Below are 26,359 nucleotides of genomic sequence, written 5' to 3'. Positions count from 1 at the left end.
ATTGTTTATGCTTGAAGTAATTTTGCAGGGAATGATTCAGCCAAGAATGTCATTTCACCCGTGTGAGCCTAGCAAGGATTTCCCCTTTGTGTCCCCTTCTTGATCAAAATAAGTGTACAGATGTCTATAAACAAAGTGCACACGTAAACACAGCTGCACGCCAAAATTGGAACCATATACACTGGAAACATTTTTTTAATTTATGTTTCCAGATTATTCACAAAAAGACAAGAGGCCTTTTCTCGTTAGTTGATTCATGCAACAGGTTTGTCAATCAATGCTCTCATTTTTATTATTATAACTTTTTGAGTCAAAATATTTCTGGATTCAATGTAAGCATTTGCAGTTTTTCTTCGTGATTTTTAATAAATTAAGAATTCTTAGTTTTTTTGCTGTTGGTTTGCCAAAAGAAGTTAAGTTAGGTCACCTTGCAGTTTCTTTTTTCCTAATACATTTTACATTTTTTTAAAAACAGTTTTTGAATTAAATAATTTATAAAGGAAATAACGATCAGACTGATCAGTAATGGAAACACAGCCTCAGCAGCCTCACTTTGTTGTCCAGTCAAGGCAGTCTGCTTCTGAATTGTGTTCCTTTGCCGTTCCTCCGGCTTTTCTGTTTTTATATGGCATTTTCTATCTTATGAACCACTCAAGCAGTGAATACAACTCATTTTCAGTAATGCAATATTCATCACACATCTCATTTTTACAAGACAGATGTCATCCACTTTACAGCACTGGCAGGTGTTTGAGGCATTTTTATTAAAGGGCTATAATCTGAAAGCCTTGCATTTCCTCTTAGTGGCTTTACTAGGCCCATGTTGACTATTGGGATTCATCCTATTTCTGATATACCAGTGACCTACCTAAAAACTGAACTATGTTATAGGTGTATTGATTGGTCACCAGATTGCCTATATCTTGTAAAACGCAGCTCTGACATGAATGCCTTTATTCACCACATTGTTAAACTGAAAGCAAGTCACCCTGTCCCCTTTTTATGATTATGTTCGTGCATGATTATGGTTCTGGTGACCCAGAATAGTCTTGACCTTTCTGTAATTATCAAAGTCTTTAAAATGTATATTGAAAACTGCGTTTCAACAGAGGCAATCTGGCCTTTGTGACTCGTCTTAAGTGCTTAGGCCTCTCACATCCTTATTGTCTTTGACATTGCTGACCATAACTCACTTCTATAGACTGCTTTCATGCAATCACCTTGTATTGACTAAATTAGATATCTCTTTTCTTGCTTTTCCCCCCTTGCCTTTCTTCCTTCTCTGTAATTTCTGTTTTTCTTCCAGTCAGTGTCTGTGAATGAATACTAATGGCTGCTTTCCTATGAAATTTAACAGCAGTTGATGTGTGTTTGAATTTGAGGGAAAGAAAAAAATCCCAGGGGATTCTGCAGCTTTACCTCTCAAACCCCACACTCATCCCTCAATCACAATCCTCCTTCACAGCCCCAGCGCTCTTGCCATCCCCCTCATTTATTTTTGAGCCCTGTTGTCATCATTTCTCTCCTGATACCCATGATAAAGATCTTCTCTTTTCACCCTTGTTTCCCTTTTCCTGTATGACATTTTCCAACCTCGCCTTTTTTAGACTTTAAATTCTATTATATTATTTGGCTGCATTTGAAGCTTTTCTGAATTGATCTACATATACATACATACATGCATATTCAAACCAAAAGCTTGGATTTATTTAGCAACAGAGTATAATCAATTTGAAAATGTTTAATGTAAGGTTTACTGTAATTGCATTATTTTCCCATCACACTTCCTAAGCCAGTTATTGCATCAATATTGGATCTGTTTCCCTTGAAATTTAAAATAGTATTATTCATGATGCTTCACAATCACCTCTGGGTTGCACTAGGTTTTAGTCTTACTCACTCACATGTGTCATTTAGTCCCTTTTCTTTTTTATGTTCAAAAAGGTGTTCTGCTATTAGTCTTTTGAATGTCAATTTGTTCTGTTCCTTCCTATCATGCAGCTCCATGTCTGAAGGCCTTTGGTCTAGTAAATTCACAGCTTTCATTTTGTTTGATTTGTCTGCAGTCAGATCCCGTAGGCCCCAAGTAAGACGATGATTCATGCATTTTCTTAACCGCTTAATTCGAAATCTGGGTTGCGGGAACTACTGGAGGTGGTTATACCCTGGACAAGTCGGCAGTTCATCGCAGGACTGATTTATTTACACTGGTCATATTTTGCTAGTTATTTTAGTAAACGTTGCCAGGACATGTATTCACAGAAGAGTATAAAAGTAGTATAAAATGAATGATTGATTGAATGAATGCCTATCAATGGCCATTTTTGAATCAGAAGTGAGACAAAAACAGACCCTGAGTCTGCATTCTAGCATAACGAATATAATTTTGTGGAAGTGTTGAATATTAGATGGGGAATATTAAATATATTTGGTCTCTCTAACTTGATTCAGCACAGTCTCACATACTCATGTACACATCAGCTCATGTCTTAATTACCCAGACTTGATGGGTACTTAACCTTGCCCTTGCTGCTTATGCAAATGCAGTGAGGTCAGGAGTGTTCTGATTGGCTGGCCCTTTGTCAATTCAGCCATAACACTGTTTGAGTGCAAATGAGGGAGGAGAACAGATGAAGGAGAAATGACAGGGGAAGTATATGCAATGGACAAGTGATAAATGGGGAAAGAAAATGTTATACTAAATGAAAATCTGTAAAAAACAATTGTAGAAATACACATCCCGATGAATTTAGGGGACCAAATACGGAAGCACACAGCTAATGATGTTAAGTTAATAACAGTGTCTTAAAAAAAGAGAAATGGTATTGATTGTAGAATTGAAAAAAAAAAAACTAATCACTGCAGCACATTAATTTGATTTCCGTCACTTAATTTATGATTTTGTGGTGAGAAAGTTAAAGCGGTGCTTTATATAGGTCAGGCTGTAAGGTACAGTTTAATGTACCTTACAGCCTGATCAAGTCAGTTGGACATTTAGTCTGGTCTAATTTGACTGATTTGCTGTGTGGCATTTGAGCTGTTGAAAAACAGTATGTACAGCACAGGCCTCTATCCATCCATCCGTACATTCTACAGAGGTCATGCATGTATGCGTAGACTACTGTTGACTTTTGCCACTGACGTCCATGACCATCGGTATGTGTCGGCACGCTATGTTCAGAGATGTGGGTGTTGAGACCCTGTGTGTGGGTGCGTAAGGTCTTGCGGCTATCGAGAGCAGTAACACCGAACTGACAAGAGGCAGTTAAGATTTAGGGCGAGGTGCCAAGAAAACGCATGTGAACAAGCACACACACAACACACGTCCCATCTCTGATCTTGGGGGGGGGGGGGGCTCTGTTCTGGTCAAGGTCACTGGAAGGAAGCGCTCAGTCAGGCTCAAAAGCACCACCACAGAAACTGCGACCCATAATCCCATTCTATCCCAGCCCATCCTCATACTGCGTGTGACGTGATTGGCCCGTTTCCCTTGGGGTGATGGCTCAGGCGCTGTCTGTTTACTCTCTGTGGCAGCTATGGCTCGGTGTATGTGGGCGTGGAGCAAGTAGCGCATTAAGGCGACGTTTGGTGCATTTTGGCAAGAGAACGGTGTGAATTATGCAGATACACCCCCACTGTGGGTGTTTGTGTGGGTGTGTTTGTCAGTGCGTGTACAGTATTAGTGGTGTGAGTCCTTGACGTGGATGCGAGTGGGGAGACCGAGCTATAAGCAGACAATGGCTCCCTCTCCTCATTAAAGCTTAGCCTGTATTCCTTCTTTCCACCACACGGTTTTACCTTCTATAATGAATAAAGCTGCAATGATAGTGGATGAGACCATCGATTAATTTTTGCAGTACTGAGTGCATTTATAACGATCAATCCAAGTGCAGCTTCTGATTTCTTTCCCTTCCGCATAGAGGTGCCATACCCATCTACCTTTCAACATCTGTTTCAGTTATTTGTTTCCTCCTCAATACTTGACAGCCAAGAGTTAGATTGAGACGAGCCATTAAAATAGCACAGGATGATAGAAACAGCATGGGATCATCTTAATCACGATAAAAGCACTTTGATGTTTGCCTTCATCTCCTTTTACTTTATTCCCCCTATCATCTCTCACAAACTTTACTTATCATTTGTCTCTCGCTTTCCCATTAACATGTCACTGTAAACTGGCTTTGGATTGAGTCCTCTACCTTCACCTTCCTATCGCTCCCCACTCACAGAACCCCCCACTCCTCCATCACTGTCTTTGTTTTGCCAAGAAATACGAACAAAGTCTACTGACAGTTTGCATCCATTTTCACTGCTCCTCCGGTGTCCTCCGCCCACCATCCCTCCCTCACTTACATACCCCATCCCCTCCCTCACTGCCACCCTCTCTTGCTCCAGCTGTCATGAGGCTTCATTATTAAAAATTCATGCTGGAGTCTGGACAGCTCTTCCAAAAGCTTTTGTCAGACAGACCGAGTGCCTCAGATCTCACTGTCACTAAGTGGAGGTGACATAAAGTCTCTCTCTCTCTATCTCTCTCTCTCTCTCCATTTGCTTTTCTGCAATATTTTATCTGTCCTGTTTCTCAAGTAATCTTGAAAATATACTTTCAGTTGTCATTGTTGTATTTGACAGAAAATGTTATTGTAAACCGTATCACTTGCGCCGTACTCATGTATGATTCTGTTTAACTCTTTAGGAAAGCTGTAAACGTTAATTTAACACTCTAGTCATTATATATCCTTAGTTTAGTTGTGTTTTCTCAGTGACCTGTTTTGTCTGATACAATGCCATATATTTTATTTCATGACTTCTATCATGTTTTATTTAAATATATACCCATTATCACAATTTGAATAGATCAGGCTTAATATTTATTGTGAAGTTCCCATTTTACAAGCTAGTAAAATGTGTCATAAAGTGACTATTATGATTAAACTAAAGGATGGCATTAACTTTGGGTGTGACAGATTTCTGTTCTGATGTTCTTTTATTTCGTTAAATTAACATTTGGCATCCAAATCCAAATATAAATTATCTTCCATAGTTAATGTATTTTTCTTGTCCTTTGATTCATATTTGTTTGTGCAGGAAAGCCCAGGACCAAGACAAGAAGGTGGTATTAGCAGGTTGCGTTCCCCAGGCCCAACCGCGGATGGACTACCTTAAAGGACTCAGCATCATTGGGGTATGTTCGGCAATATAGATTTGATTTCACATAATTCTGAATTCATTTTCTTACACACTGATTTGCTGAAAATGAGGACGCCACTAACTTAAAATAATCTGTATTTGTTACATTATGAAAATGTCATTTTAAACAAGCTCTACCATAAATAATGTAATTGTATTCAAATAAACATTCCATGTGAAACATAATTACTTTGAAATGAAGAAACATGTATGTATAATAGAATTACATTCAGACAAACAGGTTTGTTCATGCATTAGCCTTGAGGGGGAAGCATCTGGGAAGTTTTCCACTGTTGGCCCTCTGATTTTCATGAGTAAATTGGATTATGCATTGACACACACACACACACACACGCAAACAAATTAATGGACATGCACACGAGCAGTAACACAAAACCATACAGAGGTACGAGTGTGTGCATCCTTTGGTAGTCACAATCAACCACACAATGACAATGACAGTTGGTGGGTTATGCAAATGAGATGCAAATACCCGCTCCTTTATTTGTATCTAGTGATCGCACTAATGGCCAGATAAAGGTTTATTTGAAAACAGTGCTTTGTGTGGGGTTAATTTAGGTTAATCTACCTGTGTGTCAGCGTTTATGTGAGTTTCTGTTGTGATTTCATGTCTGATGCTGCTGTGAAGTGAATGACAGCAGGCTGTGTGTAATGAACATAGACAGTCACACCAACCTTTTCAGTTCAGTTCAGTTTATTTGCCATTTGCAGTATAAACCACATTGGAAAAGGGTGCTATATCCATTTTCTAAACTAGATATGTAATATTCTGCATCCAAGACGCATCACATTGTCTGCGAGCAAGGATTTTTGTTTCTGTGATTGTACGTCTTTGTAATTGTGCACAGGTACAGACTGAGTATTGCCTTTTTGATCATTTACATGCCTTTTAGTGTATCGTAGTATATGTATATTAATGGTTTTGTCAATATCAGGACTTGTATTTGTCAGTACGAATAAAAAATGTCCCCTTATGCGTGTGTATTTCAGGTCCAACAGATTGATCGTGTGGTGGAAGTGGTGGATGAGGCTGTTAAAGGTATTTTTTACACATAGCAAATGAATGTCATTTCAATTTATACTTGTGAGCTTCAGCTCCATGTATGAATTATTATCAGTAATGCAGTCTCTCCAGTTATCCACAGAATACAAGACAAAGAAGGACTAGTCTGCCAAGAGTAACGCCACTTCCCTCTTGTTGACAGGATGAATAAATAATAACTTTGAGGTGCTGAGCACTTGTTGGCCCGTTTTAATCTGCGGCCCATCTTATCCCTAACTGTCTTCTCTCATATGATAGCCTTGAATGATACTGTGTAACTTGATAGTTTTTTATCTTTAAGAAAAGATTTACATTCAGTGTATGTGTGTGACATAGAAACAGGGGGCAGCAAAGGTTAGAATGGAAAATCTATCTATTTAGCTACACATCAGAGGCTATATAGCATCTATTCAATCCGTATCAGTGCTGAAAAATAAAGCTGGACTAAAAGATCTGGTTGAATAGAAAGAGGCAGTTAGTTTGGAAATGTTGAAATGAGCAGGTACAGAGAGAAGTCGATCCATTCATATTCTTTATAGTTGAAGTCATCTGAACGCATTGGATGTTTTCTAACACAGTGTGACCTCCCATTTGGGAGTGACAAAGCAAGTAGACAAGCGCTTCCTTGTCAACTATTAAAGCTTCAATAATTGGGTTTATAGTTAGTGCTCCTTTTAATTGTTTGCCTTAAAGCAAAACCTAGAATTGATACGTAATGTATTTGGTATCCATCGCAGATATCGTCGAAACTGACATTTTGCATAAAAATAAGCTTATTTTTACTAGACGGTCGCATACATATATATTTACCCATTATATCGAGAGGATAAATAACAAGCACCACTCCCATCCTCCTTATTTGTCACCTTTGTCCCTCTGCTTCAGTTTGCAGCTTTTCTGGCTGCTTTACAATCAATTCCAGGGAGCACAACAAGACCCACCACTTATGAGATATCAGTCTCAGGTCAACAGGCCAATCTTTTAGCTTCCAACGTCTCTGATTCAAACATCCATCTTACTATCCTGTACATCTTTCACCTGTGATGTATTTGTTTTTCGGTCATCGGCCTTCCATCCATCCATCCTTGCCTTCCAGCCCACCTTTTCCCTAGAATGTCATAATGGGCCCTATGAGTGGATGAAGGATTTATGTTGGTTTGTATTCAAAGGAGAAAGGGATTGAGATAATTGCAGAGGGTAAAGGGCAGACTGTAACTACAAAATGTGGTATTCAGGTTCCGTACTGACAGTGTGGGGGAAGAAAGCGTGGCTGAAGTCACATCTATTTTCTAATTTCCTTGCTTGTACTGGGATATTACATCTGGTCATGTCTGAATGGCTGGCTCTTTGTCCACTTTAGAGGCAGATTGTCATTTTTATCTACCAGTTGATAGTTATGCTTCCTGTTCTGAGCCTACCCTCCCAGGAGACCCATATATAGTAGGTGAAAACAGGAAGACAATTCCATCCCTCAGCGCCTCCATCTCACACACCTTCTAGACAATAGATTATTACACGATTTCAGATTCCATCCTTCCATTTCTGCACATCAGAAGCTAACATGCTTTGATATTAGCTATGAAACTAAGCTATGCAGTGTAATATGCATTAAGTCATAGTAATTTCCGAGTCACTGCATTGTTCACCTGATGAATCATTGAAATGAAATATACTTTATTTTCAGGTTTCTTCTGTTTCCTCTTATATTAACGACAAAGCACTTCACTTCAGCAGGATACTGCACTTAACCTGTATCCCTATTTTTCTATTCATTGCCATTGTTAATAGATTAAATACTACATTTATGCTAGTCGTTAACCAGTTCTGCCATTTCCTGCATAGCTTGGTGGGTTAAGTTCCATATTCCCTCCCGATCTTGACCACATTGTTCCTGCTCTGGTAAACTGTTCTGCCCCTTCCTGCCCTACCCACACTATCAACCCACCAAAGGAATAACCCACCTTTGTTTTTTGTATTGGTTTGGCAAGTGATTGTTTAGAAATGGTTATGGACAATAGGAGTGAGAGTTTGTAGTGGTACAATCATCCAAACAAAGGTTTTACTTGTCTCTTTTTTTCTCTTGAAAAAAATACTCAAAATTACAATGGAATTAAATTCTGGAATTGTTACAGCACAACTGATGGTAAAATGTAACGTATCAATCTTAATCATAGAACCACACTTGGCTGCTTGTGTTAGTTGGTCTAATTTTTTGTTTTGTCGCCCCCCAAAAGGCCACTCTGTTCGCCTCTTGGGTCAGAAGAAAGATGGAGGCCGGAGACTCGGAGGAGCTCGATTGGATCTTCCCAAGATCAGAAAAAACCCTCTTATTGAGATAATCTCTATTAACACTGGGTAAGGAACAAACACACTAATAGAAATGATGACTCAAATGTTTTGTTTTAACTGTGACTTTAATTTCACTGCTTCGATGCCATTCGTCTCATTGCACAGCCGGTTAAAGAAAAGCCCTTTTGGGTTTCTACTTTTGTCACTTTCACATGCCTTTCTTGATTGTTTTGCATAATAGGATGCCTTGTATGTACATGGAGCCTTGTTACCCTCGCCGAAGAGGAGGCGAGGGTATTGCAATTGGGTGCGTTTGTATGTTTGTCTGTCTGTCTGTTTGTTTGCTTGTTTGCTTGTTTGTCTGTCCGAGCGCATAACTCAAAAACTAGGAACCCAATCGACTTGAAAGTTTTACACAAGCAAGGTTCTGTCCGTGGCTCGGTCCTCCCTGAGAATGGCGTTGATCCGGATCTGGGTCCAGATTCTAGAATTATTTTTACATCTGGAATCGTGCCTGTGCTGTAAACTGCCACTTTAAGAAGGAGGGACACGAATGGCATGATGGGAAAAAGAGTCCAGAAGGAGTCTTGTAGTACGTTCCGGAGCGGCAAGCTAGAGCAGGTTTGGCCCCTCTGATCCGGAAGCCCTGTTTACTGTCTCACAAGATCCAATAGTCTTTTGGAGGCGAGGGTCTGCAATCTCTGATTGTCGTTTTATAGTTTTCAATGTAAATGCAATATCCCAGCAGGTGTAAATAACCCCATCTTATTCCCAGTTCTTTGGTCTTAGCCTACATGTCACTCATAACAAGGAATACATCATATATTGACTTCAATTATTTTGTTACTCCTTTCCAATGTAGTTGTGAGTTTCTTCATTAGCCTTTTACATTTCTTAATGCTATTTCCCGTTATATCATTGCTCAAGTTAACATTGCTTAATGTCTGTGGTATAATTAACCAAATAAAACAATACTAGAACGTTTCTTTGTGTAGATAGGATAAGTGCCATATTGGAATAGATAGTCTGTTGGATAGACTCTACTACTTGACGTCTGTGGATGCACAAGCACAGACACCTGAGTTCCAGACACCATTTATATGGGCTAATTTCATGTTGTTTACAAATCTGTGTGTCTCTCTCAGCCCATTTGCCGTATTCTCAGTGGGCTAGTTAAATGGGTTTACGACAGACTAATTCCACTATGCTTGGCCTCCACAGATGATAATCCATCAATCATCCGCTTGCAATTCCTCAGTGCCTATACACTAAAAGGTTGACTTTCAATGTAAGGAAATAAATAACTTGTGGAAACATGACTAGGGTTCAATAAGATGCAATACATCTGTTTGTTAAGTCCTGTTTATGCATGTTTGTGACTTTTAGTAAATTAATTTACATTTTTCTTTAAATCAGGGAATATCTGTCTGAAAGGTTGCATGAAGGTCGCCATAGGCAAAGTCTCTCCCTCCCATTTTATATTATAGTGTACCTTATATGGTTAATAATGTCATGATTTTGTAAAATGTATATAAACTCAATTCAAACAGTATTAAACAATTATAAAAACATAATTATTATTGAAAAAAAACACAACAACATTTACAGTTGGTCATGTCTTTGTTTGTGGTCTGCAAAGTTCTGCAGTCTACAGTTTCCAAATGATCGAAATATATCAAACAATTCCAGAGCTGTGAAGTCTGAATAAAATTAATTGAATAATATAGACATAATTCTTCTCATGAAAGTTCTGCCTTAATCTGTTTTTGTAATTATAATTTTAGCAAAAGCACTTTCACTTAAGTCACCACACTTAATTGTTGGTATGGCAGACTTATGGGCACTATCAAATATATTAAAGAATCTTAAAAGATAAAATCGAGTTCCAAAATTGTTTCATTATAGTTAATGATTCTTCCATTAATGTTGATTTAATTGGTGTAAAACCATAGACTTACAATATGTCATGGTTATACAGGCCCACTATTGATCAGGATGTATTATGATAAACATTTCAATAAGACACATCTGGATGATTTGACCACACATTGTTTTGTCCAGAGTACTTGTTTAATTTTGGTTAGTGCTTCTGCTCTAGGGTGCTGTCAAGTTAGAACTGCAGTATGAATGTGTGAATATTGATTTATGTCTGAGGATTGGCCTTCATTTGTTTATTTATTTTTGGATGTCCATTATCTTGTGTGTGCGAGCTCTGAGGGCATTTTGACAAAGTTTGCACAAGACTAAAATGTGAACTACGTAATTCGATTTTGACCATAAAAGTTCAGGTTCAATCTGACCTCAAAAACATATATCTAAATCAATTGGTACCAAATTTCTCAGAAATATATAATATTCAACAATAATAAAAAAATAAGGCATTACCTTTTATATCCAGTAGGACAAAAATTAATGACATCATTTTCTGGCGGGGGCAGCAGTAGCTCAGTCCATACGGGACCTGGCTTGGGGACCAGAGGGTTGCTGATTTAAGACCAGCATGGACCAGAGAATGGAAACTTGACTAACAACCGGAGAGATGTCAGCACCATGGTGGTGGATGCCCCAAAGTGACTTTTTATGTTGATAAAACCCATTAAATGTTTTTTTATTTACTTAGTGAAAATCAGTGCTGGTGACAGTTTGGGCTTATTCATGTGAATTACTCCCATATATTTTGGATAGTTGATGTAATTAAGATATGAATTGTATTGATATGTAATGTAATGTTTGCAATGTTTCCATGTAGACAATGGTTGTGGTCAAAGATCTTTGTAATGTAATCATAACTTTTTCCCTCACGTCCTCCAGATAGTGGGAGAAAATGGACTGCCTATATTAAAATTGAAGATGATCTTACCTGCCTGTGACTTTCTATGTGGCACAATATGCTTTCATTATTCATTTAGTTGTACTCCCACACTTACTTTACTTTTAGTGTCATCTCGTGTAAATGTTAAAATTTATAAAATAGAAATACTTTCTTTTGATATTTTCAGAACATCCTGATATTTCACTCTAAAAGCAGCTTTGTAATTTCCTCAATGTAATTATTTTTGAATAGCTCACAATTTGATTCTTGTTTAAATAAATTCGGCCAATTTAAAAGAGATCATTGATTTTGGTAAGAAGATAGTAAAACTGGGATTGTTGAACAAGGTTGTCTGGTAAAATCCTTAAATGAATCCGAATAAATAGAATAATTACTCCATTCTAGCAGGGACCTTGACTATCAGGAATGCTAGCAAGCTTCTCATAAAGAGGGAACACAAAAGGTGGATCCAAGGATTTTAGGACTTTAACTACTTTTCTTTGAAACAGCTTTTCATAAAAGTAAATCTGTGACCCTTTAAAGTTTTGATATACAGAAATGTTTTCGGTAAGGAGTCAATGTTTGTATTGAGTTACATGGTCATGGTGAAGCACTTTAATCACTTGTAATAGTAGTTTATAAATACTAAATAAAATAAAGAGGTACTTGAAATACTCAAACTGTTTGTGCTATTCAACACAGGCATAGTTTCTCTGAACTCCACCATACTCATGATTCTGTTTTGGACTCCAACAGCTAATGTTGTGCTCGTGCGCTTTAATTGGCTGACTTTCCAGATGCCAGCATTTTATTTTGAATTGTTCCTTGTTATTTCTTCAATGGCTTCTTTATGCAAACAGATAAGCCTGAGGGCAGCGTTCATTTTTCATACAGCTGACTGGAAAACGTCTTCCCTGTCTCTCTAGTGCTCTGTTATGTGTTCCAGTTTTACCACACTTGATACTATTAAGAAGCTGGTGTGTTTATATGTGCATGCTTTGCTCTTGGCTATTGTAATCTATATATGTGTGTGTGTGTGTGTGTGTTTTCAGTGACAGTGAAAGCCCTTTCGTGAACAAGTTGGACGGTGTTGCTCATAAACAAGGAGCTCACAATCGCTCAGTCAGAATGGGCCATTAAACTTGCAAGTGATTTTTTTGATGTTTGTGCGAAACATTGCTATTTGCCTCCAGCCATTTGAAAAGAAAAAGCCCTCCGCTCCGGTTACAGCCCATTTCATTTAATTATCTATCTCTTCCCTTCCCTCTTATTAGTCACATTTTTGGCTGTCGTCATATCAGTCATTGTTATTGCAACGTGCTGAATCGAATAACAAACTTGATCATTCGTGTCCTGAAGGCAGGGAGGAAAGAAGGTAGACCGAGCCACACAGGGACTAGCCTATGGACTTTGTGAGTATTATCAAGCACATTGGGAAATTGAAGAGAGGGCCTCTCTCTCTCATTTCATCTCGTCTCATCTCATCTAAACTGATATTTGTGGTCCAGCTTGAGGTTCATTCAAACTACAATATCACCACCTCTGTGGTCCTTCCGATATTCACTGCAGATTGTTTTTCATTGCATCGACAAGAAAATGAATGGATGTTTGTTGATCAATGAACCCATCTTTTCTTTTCTATTGATTTTCTCCTTGAAGCGCACAAGTGAAAGAATTTGGCTTGAAAGAGCCACAAAGAGGGATAAAATGTACTGATCTGCTTCTGACCAGCAGCGTTGCAGAGCACAGAATGGTGGTTACACATGTGGTCTCTAATCACATATACATAAACGCACATTATTTTGGAAGTGCAATGAAAGCACAATTAACACAACATCTCTTGATTTAGATTCATTCTGATCGTAGGTGGTAGTCACTTGGTGAAACCCACACCTCTAGTTATGTAGCATGGTGGCCTTCCCTGCTGTTTATCAAGCCAATGTATGAGTCGTTTTCAGCTCTACCGGTCTGAACATATCATTCCATTTCCCTCTTCCCCACTGTTTAACATGCATGCACACACACACACACAATGATCTTCGTACTCACTCACCAGGAGCGACTCAGCACCCCACAGTAAATCCAAAAGATTGATGTGTCTCCTCTAACAAAATGAGATTGTGTGTCATTACAAGGCTTTACACTACAGAAACCCTGAGTAACTGAATTAGCCCTATATATCACGCCAAACACACTTTACAGGTAAATACACAGATTGTCTTACAGACAATTTACACAAACCAATTTGATGCTTTCCTCAAAGAGTTGAATGGGTCGTCAAGAGATAATCATCAGCCCAAATATTATACCTTCTTTCTCTGTGTCTGTTGTTCAATGCAACATTTGCACGTAGGAACAAATGTACATTGTTTGGGCAATGACTCAATTTTAGTATTTTGGTGCTAGCCAATTGTAATTTAATAGAAAACACTGACACTCACATAAACAATTATTGTAAAAAACTATTCAGAGAAAACTGATTTGATGATAGAGTATTCAATTTTAAATAAATCTATCTTAAAAATGTTTTAAATTGTTTTATAAATTCTTAGATGTAAACTCCATGATACAACAAACAATTGTGTAGATCAATTTAAAATCTAAAATTGTATCACCGATGGTGCCTTATTTAAGCCACTGCCTTTGAATATTTTGTTTCATTTTGTCACTCACCTACTTGGACACCAGTCTGGCTAGTGAGACAGAATCTATGTGACACATTACAAAAGTGATTTAATCAGTCACACTGTAAATTGAAATCATTGAATTGAAGTATTTTGTTGATAAAGATATAGGTATAGGCTTTTTCAGATGATCCATCCCTCCACGGTTATCCGGAGTCGGGTCATGGAGGCAACAGTCTCAAAAGGGACTTCCAGACTTCCCTCTCCCCAGCCACCTCCTCCAGCTCTTCCAGGGGGACCCCGAGGCATTCCCAGGCCAGCCGAGAGACATAGTCTCTCCAGCATGTCCCAGGTCTTCCCCAAGGCCTCCTCCCAGTGGGATATGCACGGATCTCCTCCCCATGGGGCATCCGAAATAGATTCCCTAGCCACCTCAACTGACTCCTCTCGATGTGGAGGAGCAGCGGCTCTAATCTGAGTTCCTCCCTTGTGGCTGAGCTTCTCACCCCGTCTACAGCTTGTGTCCTGGATCTTGTCCTTTCGGTCATAACCCAAAGGTCGTGAGCATTGGTGAAAGCAGGAACGTAGATTGACCGGTAGATCGAGACCTTTGCCTTTCGGCCTAGCTCCTTCTTCACCACAACAGACAGATACGACTGCAGCAGCTTCACCCATCCTTCCCTCACTCGAGAACAAGACAATACTTGAACTTCAAGTATCTTGGGCTCCGATTAAACATCTTAATTTGAATTATCTACTTTATATTGATTGTTACCTTTACAAGGTTGCAACCACATAATCCTCTACCTCTTTTACACACACACAGACACATGGGAAGAAGCCTCTCTTATCGTAACATATTGATGAAGTACAGGTGCAACTGCTGCTTTTGTTTAATTAATTGAGGCGGGGGGTGGGGGGGGCACAGGAGCTAAACGATGGGAAGAATGATTTTGTTTTAATTCTAGACATTCTTCTCCCTTAAACCACTGGAGTGATGTTAATGTTTTAATGAACTGCTTTAGCAATGGGAAATCACTTTGTAGAATTAAGTGTTTCAAAGTTCGACCTATTCCTGGCCAAATCTCTGCTCTGCTGAAAAAGAGACGAGTTAAAAGCCACGAGAGAGATTCTTTCTGTCACTGTCATTCTGGGCGTGCTGACTAGATGTCGCAGTCTGTTTAGGCTGATGGAGAGGTTGAATCTGCTTAATGTGTTGTGGTGATACTGGACAAATGTTCAGCAGCAGTCCCATGAACACACATGCACACACACAGACACGCATGCACTGAAAGCAAGCCCCACTTGCTGTCTCTTGAGATTAATGTTGGTGCGATCCACTCAGCTTGGCCTGATCACATTAAGATGGATGGACCCCCCGGTGGTGTGTGTGTTTGCATGTGCACAGAGGGCCCCATCTGTCTGTGTTTTCTCCACAGCTAGCTTCTGTGACCTAACTGCCATCCTTAGTGCCCTTATCTAGGATGAGATATACCCTGCAAGGGAGAGATGGATGAATCTATGGAGAGATGGCTATATTTTCTTTCATTGTTCTGGTCTTTTCCATTGTGACATTAAAAATGCTTCCAGTATTTTGCCTATATTTCAAGCTGATTCCCAAAAGAATGCAAGTATTTCAGTGGGTACTTGTGAAGTGCTTTGAAATTCTGATAAATTCAGTGAAAAAAACATTGATAGGATCCTTAAGATCATTGCAATTATGATTAGTATGATTTAATTGTATTATTTACTCACTCAGAATTCGTTTAGACGGTCGCTAACAGTTGTGGGCTTTTGCTAAATGTATCTCTTGTCTGAATGCATAGAGGCGTCTGAATTTGGCAAAATGTTCCTCTACATTGATATTGAATAAAGATGGCCCAACATATGTAAATTATTTTTTGGCTTGTCTGGCTGGAGCCTCGAGGGGATCCTTGTTATGCTTTTCATGGGCAGATTCAGAGTTTATGCTTGTACATCTACAACAGTCTCATTTCATTCATCGCAGCATTCAATGCTTATTAATCATGAGTAAATTGTTTTGCCATCCCACAGCAAACCAGTTTCAACATTTATGATGACAGATTCATAAAAGAAGGACTGGGGCTACTGATCTTTATATTATTTGTCAAATGCTGCATTTATAATGACATTGTTTTTTTACATGAGCAGCTGGATTACAATCTTCTTTCTGATGTCCTTTAACAAAAAAAAGACTTTTGGTGTATTTATTTTATTGGATGTTTGGGGATGCACTTTGAATGAACTTTCAATGCGGATGTGTCAAATTCAAGAAATTGCATGAAGCAAAACTCCTAAAACCTTAATAATTGGTAACACACAGCTAAGGATGAGTAGTGAATGATACGTTAAGATAATGCTGGGAGAAATTCACTTGAACATTTCACTTTAATTAATCATTTTTAATTTGTTTACCCAAAAGCCATGCTCCTGCAACTATCTGTTTTACCAGAAGGTAAAGCTAACAGTGAAACTATTATTTAAAAGAAGCGATTGTAGTAACAGCAGCTTTGTGCATTTTTAACTTTGTATGAGAAATTAGAAATGCATTAAAAACAGAAAAATACGATTACCGGTGACCTTCCCTCTTTTCAGGACTGATTTGGAGAAAAGAAATCCCTTCATCTGAGACAAAGACTCCCTTAGAGACTACCATGCCGTGCTACTTTCCTCTGTGTATTTTGTCTATTTTTCAGCTTTGCAGTCCTTGTTTTTCCCTTCCATGGTCAATTAGAGAGTAACTTTTCTAATATGTGTAAAACAAAACACTGCATTGAAGAGAATCTTTCCACTGCCTGCGTCAGTCGAAGAAATAGCTGTCGGTGGTTATTTTAGATCTTTTTGGAGAGAAAGGACATCTTTGACTTCTAACATTCTTTTCTTCCCTCTATATTGGGATAGAGTGTATGAATAGATTTCATTTATGCATTGAAAAATAATCTTTGGATTCCTCAATTATTTTCTATTTGTGTAGTTTCACCCAGTAGATTTAAATGAAAATGTAATCAGCTGTGCTTGTTTGTGTGCTTTACCATGGCCTAATGTGGTCCTGGAGATGGGTATTGTCGCCTGAACCACCATCAGCTCTATTTTGAGTACTTTGCTAGTCATTTATGTCTGTTTATCTCCGTGTACAGAAGTGTCAATGTGATCATTGTAATCATGTTAAAAGCAGATGTGTATTTCAGTCATTTTTATCCTTCGGGTAAGTCTATAGACCATTTTGCAACTGACAAAGTGAAGGAATAAGTCAGCATGGCACATGTACATGGCACCATTAACATTAATAATAGCTTCAGGTGGATCTCAGATGATGATTGATGATGTGCAATACTCTTTCTCTGTCTGTTCATCCAGGTGTCTGAATGCGTGCACCTATTGTAAGACTAAGCATGCCAGAGGAGACCTGGCCAGCTACCCCATCGAAGAGCTAGTGGAACGAACCAGGCAGTCTTTCCAGGGTGAGTATTCTGTATGCACACATACACAATCACATTCAAACTTTGAATACATTCATGTGCATCATCAATTTCTATTTCATTACATGAACAGCAACATAAGCGTGTATTTATTTATTTTTGGCGGATTTACAGTAATTATAGTTACTAAATTAGACTTAATGTGCTTCAGTTATAGTGTTTGGAAACGGAGGTGCCGTTACTGGATATCTGACGATGCTAGTATTAAATATCGAGGTTCTTCTTTAGTCTACCAGATAAACAGCTGTTCTGCCATTGAATATGTTACTTAAGAGTAGATTCCCAACTGCACAGCCGGCAGTGTCGTTTGTTGAGCCCCAGGCAGGGCAGTCAAGGGCAAAGCGTGCACGTTGATGAAACACGTGCACGATGTATACTACATTATTCCGTTATTTTAAAAGTTATTCATATGTTGTTGAATTTCCTTTTTAGAAACGTGTTCAAACACTCATTGAAACTAATAGACAAATAAATGTTATGGTATTGTGATTGAACCCAAGCTGAGCATTTGTCCCCCATCATCTACTTCCACTTCTCATCCTGCATCTACCAATGATCTGCACACACGCTCACTCATTCATTTACACTTACAGCTTATCAACAACACACACAACACACTGGTTTTTGCTCTACAAATGTCTACATCTATTGAAAAGAAAAACACAAAGAAAATAAAACATTAATTTTGGCAACAGCCAAAGAGCCCTCAAGTTGTACAGTCACAGTGTGATGCTGCTATTAAAAAACTTTTCTTTTCGCTCATGGACACAAATTATTATTATTTTTTTTAATCTTTATGTACTTACATTTTAGTCATAACTCTACCATCTCATTTCCACAAACACATCTATGTAAGTAACCAATGATAAAACAGTTTCCCACCTTAATGTTCTGATTTATTATTTCCCACACACAGTCGTACACTCACTAGTGTGATAAGTAGGTTTCATATCAAGAATAATTTTCTCTCCACAACCTTTTGCAGTATAATATAAATTTTGTATGTTACACATAATATATTTCTCTTTCAGAAACAAATGGATTTGTCCACCATATTTGTGAACCAAAGGCACATTGTTAACTCCATGAAATTCTCCTGTTATGTCTGGAATTACATTATGGTGCATTAGCATTCCTGCCTTTTCTCTCTACGGTAACTGTTTTAGCTACCTTTTGTATCTAAAACATATTTAGGCTTACAAATAGCCTGCATTATGATTTGCCATTTGATGTCTTTTGAATAAAGTCTGTATGGATGCTAATTTTAATTGCACTAGTCACCCAACAATGGGATATTGGATTGATTTATCCCAGGAAGCTATGAAAGGATTTATGGGATTTATTCAAATGGTTTGAGGTAAATAGCTCTCTTTCTATTTAGGGGGGAAACAGAGTGCACAGCTTTTAAAACAATCTGAATTATTCAAATGTATAATTTTTAATGACAGAGACGTATGTTAATGTTTGCAGGTAATGGAAGCTAGGGCAGTCGGAGGAATTGGCAATGGTGTGAGGTTTGAGTGTAAGGGGGGGGGGGGGGGGATGTCAGAGTTCATAGATGCATTGTGTGTGTGACAGAGATGTGGGAGAAAAACTCAATGAAAAAAATCAGGTGACTTGTCTGCTAGATAATTATTATTAGATAATTATTCAACCATATTATCTTGGTTTTGACTCTCTCCAGTTACTGAAGGTCAACAATAGTTGTAATCAGGAGTCATTACAGCTTGAATTTAATGACTAGTATAGCTATATATATTTAACTGTTTAATGACAATTATCCAATAATTCTATTATTAACTATAATCTGTGTTAATGTGTTTGATCGGTGTACATAAAAAACAGTGAAGTAGATCTTTATCCTGGTGTCAATCCATGGAGTTCTTTGCAGCCTGAGTGCAGGTAAGGAACTGTATGTGATCTCAGTGTTCTTTTAGCAAGTCACTGGAATCTTCAATTTATTCACATTCTTGAAAGCTTCACAAGCCATATATAGGAGCAGTTTCTAATTTATTTAAACGATATACAAAATCTAAATTTGTTCCTACTCAGACTAATTCTCGTTTGAACTGTTCGGTGAAGGCCCTTTTTTGACGCCGTCTTTTTAAAAGTTTTCTCTCTATTGACTCAAAGTTGACAGTTTGATGTGAGACCTTTCAAAACCTGTTGAACAACAAAGGGCAAGCCTGCTGTCATGGCAGAGGAGACCTCTTCAGTGTTTGAGCGAAATTCATTTTAGCATCAGTGATGATGGATGTCCTAATGGCCAGACTTGTCATTACATTTTGCCGTTTTACTGACAGATTGAAAAATATATTAAATTTAATGGATGCTGCTTTCTGTGTTATACATACATATACATCTACTTGTTTATTTGGAACCTGTTTTTCCTCTCCCTCTAAAGCCTGCAGTTTGTCCCTTACAAATAATGGTTATTGATAACTTGATTGTATAGATAGTAGCGCTATTCAAAACCATATTTAAAAAGCATGCTTTACAAATAAAACAGTAATTAAAACAAATAGTAAAAACAAAGATAAGTAGGATCCTATGAGTGAAGCAAGTACTTTGAACGTTTATGAAGAAGCCATACGATAAAAGTGCATTTAAGAAGGGATTTAGAGCAGAGGAGTTTTTAAATCTGCTTGGGATGTGAAATGTTGAAAGACACATGGAGCCAGTCAGCAGAAGAGAGAGGTGCACAAGATACAATGTGTTTTTGCTGTGGTATTCAAACACCTATGCCTGTCACCTCATCATTTTAAACGCTCTGCTGTTAGTCATTGAAGATACCTTATCTGAAACAGGATGTGATTCTCCATACCTTCAGACACACTGCTACCGCTCCCCCATCACACACTGTGTTGGTGAGCGACATACTGTACATCTTAATCACTACCCAGCTTGAATTTGGAGCCCCAGCAGTTGTTTGCATAATGACCGCTGACACCTTGTCTCATCAGTGTTGCTTTTCTCTGCAAAGACAGCCGGTGTTTTTGTTCTATGTACAAATGCTTGATGAACTGAAGTGGAGCAGTATAATGTCTCGATGACAATGCAAACCATTAATGTGGCCATAGAAGCACACTGTTATTGCATTAGAGCATTTATTTTAGTAAGAAAACTTTAATAAGAACCATTTCCACATGACTGATGATGTCAGTAGCAAATATAAATGCTAGCACAGATGACACGGCGTACTTTCTTTCTTCCAACTGGAGGGACGTGAGGGAGAGTCACGGATACAGGTGTCATCTCCTGTTTACTTGTGCTGCTTCCTTCTGCTCTTGCGTTGCACATGGACCGATGCAGCTGCTAAAGTAAGGACATAAATGATCTCCGTGGGTCACTAATGTTGAAATACAAATCTTACTGTCTAGGTTTCAGTTACAGGCTACATCATTTTTAATTACAAAAAAGTAGACAATTTATGTCATTCTTCAGAACAGCAAGAACAAAATGCGTGTGGGTCATTGAGATTAGAGGCATAGCAGGATTTTAACCGCATTTTAATTTCACAGTCTTGCATTACTAAACCACCTGTGTCTGTTAAGTCTCCGTTAAAGGCTATATAGAACAGACATGGCAGTGCATGTACATGCTGATATGAATATACATTTGGCGTAGTCGCAAGCAAAAGAACGAGAATAGGATTTAATGAGAGCTGCCCTCTAATGTGTTTTATATTGATTCAGAATTGAGCGAGAGTTGAGACAGAGACACAGCTCGCGAAGCAGAGGGACTGAACTATTGAAAGGATCACATTGATAATAGATTAGTCAATTACTGCGGAAAGACGATGTGGAAAACTGCTGAGCAACGCAAATTCTCTCTTTCTGTGTGAGAGCGAGCCAGCTCACTATTGGGACAAGTGACACAGATACTAAAACTAAACTGACGTTGTCATTTGCTTTTCTGCCTCTATCTTGTTTGTTTGACCTCTTTTCATTCCCTCTGTAGGCCAGAAGACAACACAGGGTGGTGTGTGTGTGTGTGTGTGTGTGTGTGTGTGTGTGTGTTCATGCCCTGACTTGTCCTGTGATTTAGTGCCAAGCTGGCAGCAGAGACTGGTGAATAGGAGGCCCCTTTCATACAAAGAGAGCAGGGGATGGACACACACTCGCACACAAAGCCTCACAGTCAATGGCAGACTGCAAGCCACCAACCCTACACCTGGCATGCTGTTATTATGTCACCAGTGTGTGCGTTCGTGTGTTTTTGGGCATGCGTGTGTGAGATTGTGTAAGTCCAGCTGACACCATCTGCCTTGTCCCCTGTGAACTTGTGTCCACACCTCTTTTCTCCTCTTACTCCACCTCACAATATCTTCTTTTATACCCTGCTTCTGTATTATTATCATCCATCCCCTTTATTTCTCTATATATTTTGGTGCTACTTGATACTTTACATTCATTTACCATGATACAATTAGAATATACTGTTTATTCATCTTTATACATACTTTAATATTTATTACTGTAGGAACTTAAATCATCCATCATATCATCCACTATTTTACAACCTTGTATTCTTTACTATGCCGTCCCCATCCTAGGAAAAAAATAGTTTTATACCCAGAATGAGAAGTCTAGAATAAAAGTCAGTCCAGAAGAGAGAGGGCAGTGCACTTTATTTATTTATCCTTCCATTATCCATGAAGGTTCCATTAAGATACAAGATATCTTCTTCCGTTCGGTTCTGGTCACCGATATTGAATATATTTACTTTGTACTGTATTTGCTTCTGAATTTCAAAGTAAAGATACTTAAATGTTTACATTATGTTAGCTTTCTTTCCAGTATCGGTCGCATGCACACTTTGAAGAGCAAATGGAACAAATGCATTGTGGGAGATTAATAGCACAACCACATTTGTTAAAAGAAATGAAAACGGCTCAAGGCCCGAAAAAAAATTGACTTCTCAGCAACATTTAAAATGTTATTAAATTTCAATGCTGATTTTTAAAATGAAGTCCATTGTATAACATTTTGACATTCTCTAAATGTCTGTTTCCTTTCTCTCAGTTCTCCTTTCTTCTGTGAAACAGGTCTTCTTACTTCGCCTCGTCTCCATCTGCTCTTTTCTCTCCTTTCACATAAGAGCTGGGTGTAATGCTGTCTGTCCTGCCCTCAGTGGGGGAGGGGAGAGCAGTCTCACATTCAGTCAGTAGGTGGCAGTAGGACACCTACAGCCTCACCTGGACCATGTGCTTGGCTCGCCAGCCTTCTTGCTGTCAATTCACAGTAAATACACTTACTGCTACACACCAATAGTAGGCTAGTGGCTGTAAAAATGTTTAACTGCTGCAAATCCTCTGACTCACTTTTGGCTCTTCCAAAACACCACTGTATGTGTGTGTGTGTGTCTGTGTGTTTCCTCTCCCAAGATGTTCAACACTACTGTTCCATTGTTTACATACAAACGTTTTGGTCATTGCGAGCAACAAAATATAAAAACATAGACCCGGTTACAAATGTTATTGCAGCTGTAATGATTACCAACTTCAAGAAACATTTATTTTCAGAGCTCTCCTTTCCATTTTCCCTTTGGTGATGTGTTTGATTATTACTTTATAATATGTGACAACTGAGGATGAGATAATACAAAAATAAGAATTGAGTCTGCTAGATTTAGCTGCCAGCAAACAGACACCAGAAACAGAGGGAATAGAGTGAAGGCGCCGCCATGATCGGTGCACCTGGAGAGGTTTTTTTTTTTTTTTTTTGGGGGGGGGGGCCTTGCTCAAGGGCACCTCAGCAGTGATCTGGGCTGGGATTCGAACCGGTGGACGTCTCCGCTTCCCAGCCCAAGGCCCAACCCACTGAGCCACTGCCGCCCCACGTGGTCAAGCGCCACTGTAGAGTCTTTAAAAATGTAACAAGCAGGACCTCTGCATTTGTTTTTCACATTAAATCTCCCTTGTGAAGAAATGAAAACGAATAAATGTGGTGCAAAATGTAAGCCCTGCAAACTGTATGCACTGCCCTTGCACGATGCCTCTCACCCGTAGTCAGCTGAGATAGGCTCTGTCATAACCCGTGACCCGTAACTGGATGAGTGGCTGAAGATGTATGAATTGAGTAGATGCCTGATTGTAGCATCTCGTTTTTACTGAATCCAGAATAATCACTTGCCCAGTCTTTTGACCTATGAAAGAAACTGCTCTAAATTAAAATGCAAATATATCATTGGGTATATCGAGAAAAAAGAACAAAACAAAAACCAGCCATGTCCTTTGAGTATTATTTGACAGCACTGTTTTGTGTTTGCGCTAACATTCCTGGTTGTTTGTATGTTTTTTCCCCTGTGGTGCTGTATGTATATTGATGCCATTAGGGGGGTCTCTTCACACCCCCTGCAGGAAGCAGTTCTCACATAGTGGGCCTCCTGTGGCCACAGTCAAGAGTTTCTGGTGTTGGGTGACATGAAAGGGCTACAGGGGGGGACAGGCGACACACTCACTCGTTTTCAAGCTTTGTCAAAGAAATGCTCGACACTACTGATTCTATCCTCTTGTAAACGCTCCTTGTAAAGTTTAATTCCATGCTTTGGGCAGTACTCTGCACTGCCCTTTGACAAGTAAATGTTTTGTACGTAATTCTTCTGTAACACTGTTTGAAAACTGAAACTATATTTCCCATAAGAAAGAATGGGAACTAGATGAATCCGTTCCTACCAGACAAATCACCCTTTACATGCCTACAGTTATATCAATATGTAAATACGTGTATCTAAAAAACAGATAACACATAAAAGTATGAATAGTATGAAAAACAAAAGCATAATAAAAGTAAATTTAACAATTCTGTATAATTTACATATGTTCATTGAAAACAGAAAATATTTTTTTTTTTTTGTTGAAGAAAAATTATGTTTTGAAAGGTTATGTAACTACTTAAAAATATAAGTACATTTTCATGTGTTCACAGAATTACATTACAGACTTAAATGTCAGATCTGCATCCTATATGCTATTCAAATAATGATCCATTGTGTATGTTTTGTCTGCAGTGATATCAGATGGCATGTTCATGCACAATATGCAAATTAAATAAGTGGGTGGGAAGCTGGTATTGTCAAACAAACAAAGCAGGTGTAGGGTTACCGTGCTTTTCTGCATCCTGGGTTTTCTATTGATGGGATGAAATTAACATATTTCACCAAGTTGAGGATGAAGAGTTCTTTATTTTCAGTTAAAAAGTAAAAATCTTAGATTTGAATATTGAATATTAAAATTAAAATAAAAAATAAATAAAGGAAAAGTGTATTACTCGTTTCATGAAACAATCAAATTCAAGTGCTACTGGAGGCAGACACATTTTTATGAAAGGAAACATTAAAGCTGGGTAAGGGTTTTACATCATTCAGTCCTGCACTGTCTTCTTTTTTTATTTGTAGAATTAGTGATTTACAATCATGGTAATTTCTAAAATACCTTTTTCACCAAAACAGCTTTGTGATGAAATCTTTTTTTTTTGTCCTCAGAATTTTGTGGCATGTTGATAAATGTTGTTGTTTTTGATGCTGACACATTGCTTTCTGGCCTCAGTGAATGTCACTCCAGGTCCTCTGCTGAAAAGCTGTTGAGTGTTTCTGCCTGACTGGATGGCCTGTCGCCACATCTGTCACTTTGAAGCAAATGCCTGATTCCCATCAACCCCCATTGTATTTGCGTCCTTGTTTGTGTTGAGGCATAACTCTGCTTTCCTTTAAAGAGCCTGTGTCTAAAGATGTGTGCTCATCATCAGAAGCCTTAGCTGTTCTAGGATATTCATCTGAAGCACCTATTTATGTATATACCTGCACTCATGCTTGTCAAAAGCTCTTCATTCCTCCTGCTTGAGACAGAGAGGGAGAGGGAAATATTGCCCAGCACTCATGTTTGTTGATCAGCACACACTTCTGTACCCACTCTGTCCTGAAGTGGACATCAAGATGTGTTTGAGAGGATGCTGTACATATAGGTATCTATAAGAGCCAAACATTTTTGTAACTTACTGTGTGTAGGTGTGTGAGTGTGTGTGTGTATAATTGCCATCTCGCCCACCCGGACCAGTACGGTGTCTCCTTCAAGCTCGGGTCCTCGACCAGAGGCCTGTGAGCTTGAGGGTTCTGTGCAGGATCTTAGCTCTCCCTAGGACTGCGCTCTTCTGGACGGAGATGTCGGACGTTGTTCCTGGTATCTGCTGGAGCCATTCACAGCTTGGGGATTACTGCCCCTTTTGCCCCGATCACTACTGGCACCGCTGTTGCCTTCATTCCTCACATTTTCTCCTGCTCTTCCTTTAGCCCTTGGTATTTCTCAAGCTTTTTCTGTTCTTTCTTCCTGATGTCGTTATCACTCTGGATTGCTACATCTATCTCCTCTGATGTTTATCCACCACAATGTCAGGCTGGTTGGCCGTCACCAGCTTGTCCGTCTGGATCTGAAAGTCCCACAGGATCTTGGCTAGATTGTCCCCGACCACCTTTGGAGGTGTCCTCCATCTTGACTCTGGGGTCTCCAGTCCGTATTCGGTACGGGTACAGGTACCTTCCTACCTGTACCGAATACAGGAACCTGGCTGTGCCATTCCATGTATACCTTGCCTGCCAACATCTTCCACCCTGCTGTGATGTGCTGCACTGGGGGCTTCTTTGCACTGCCTGCACCTGGGGCCCTGTCTTGTGTAGGAGACCCCGGTCTCTATTGCTCTTGTGTTTAGGGCCTGTTCTTGTGCTGCCATGATCAGTACCTCCGTGCTGTCTTTCAGTTCTGCCTTTTCCAGTCACTGGTATGTTTTTCCCATGTCAGCACGGCTTCAATTTGTCAGTGGTACATGACATGCAGGGGCTTGTCTTTCCTTGATAGCCCCTCTGGCTCCTGGCTTCTGTTGCCTGA

General features: G+C 39.0%; 1 protein-coding gene across 1 annotated transcript in view; it reads left to right on the top strand.

The window, feature by feature from the left end:
- cdkal1 (CDK5 regulatory subunit associated protein 1-like 1) overlaps positions 1–26,359 on the top strand; it is a 123,834-nt gene that overhangs the window by 34,579 nt on the left and 62,896 nt on the right. Inside the window, exons 5-8 of the mRNA XM_068758811.1 lie at positions 5,089–5,185; positions 6,202–6,250; positions 8,488–8,608; positions 17,357–17,460. Of these exons, the coding sequence (XP_068614912.1) occupies positions 5,089–5,185; positions 6,202–6,250; positions 8,488–8,608; positions 17,357–17,460 (371 nt within the window). The remainder of the gene's footprint in view (positions 1–5,088; positions 5,186–6,201; positions 6,251–8,487; positions 8,609–17,356; positions 17,461–26,359) is intronic.

The sequence above is a fragment of the Brachionichthys hirsutus genome, chromosome 3, assembly GCF_040956055.1.
Source record: "Brachionichthys hirsutus isolate HB-005 chromosome 3, CSIRO-AGI_Bhir_v1, whole genome shotgun sequence".
NCBI lineage: Eukaryota > Metazoa > Chordata > Actinopteri > Lophiiformes > Brachionichthyidae > Brachionichthys > Brachionichthys hirsutus.
Note: the sequence above shows the minus strand (reverse complement) of the source record. Positions and strands in the feature narration are given on the sequence as shown.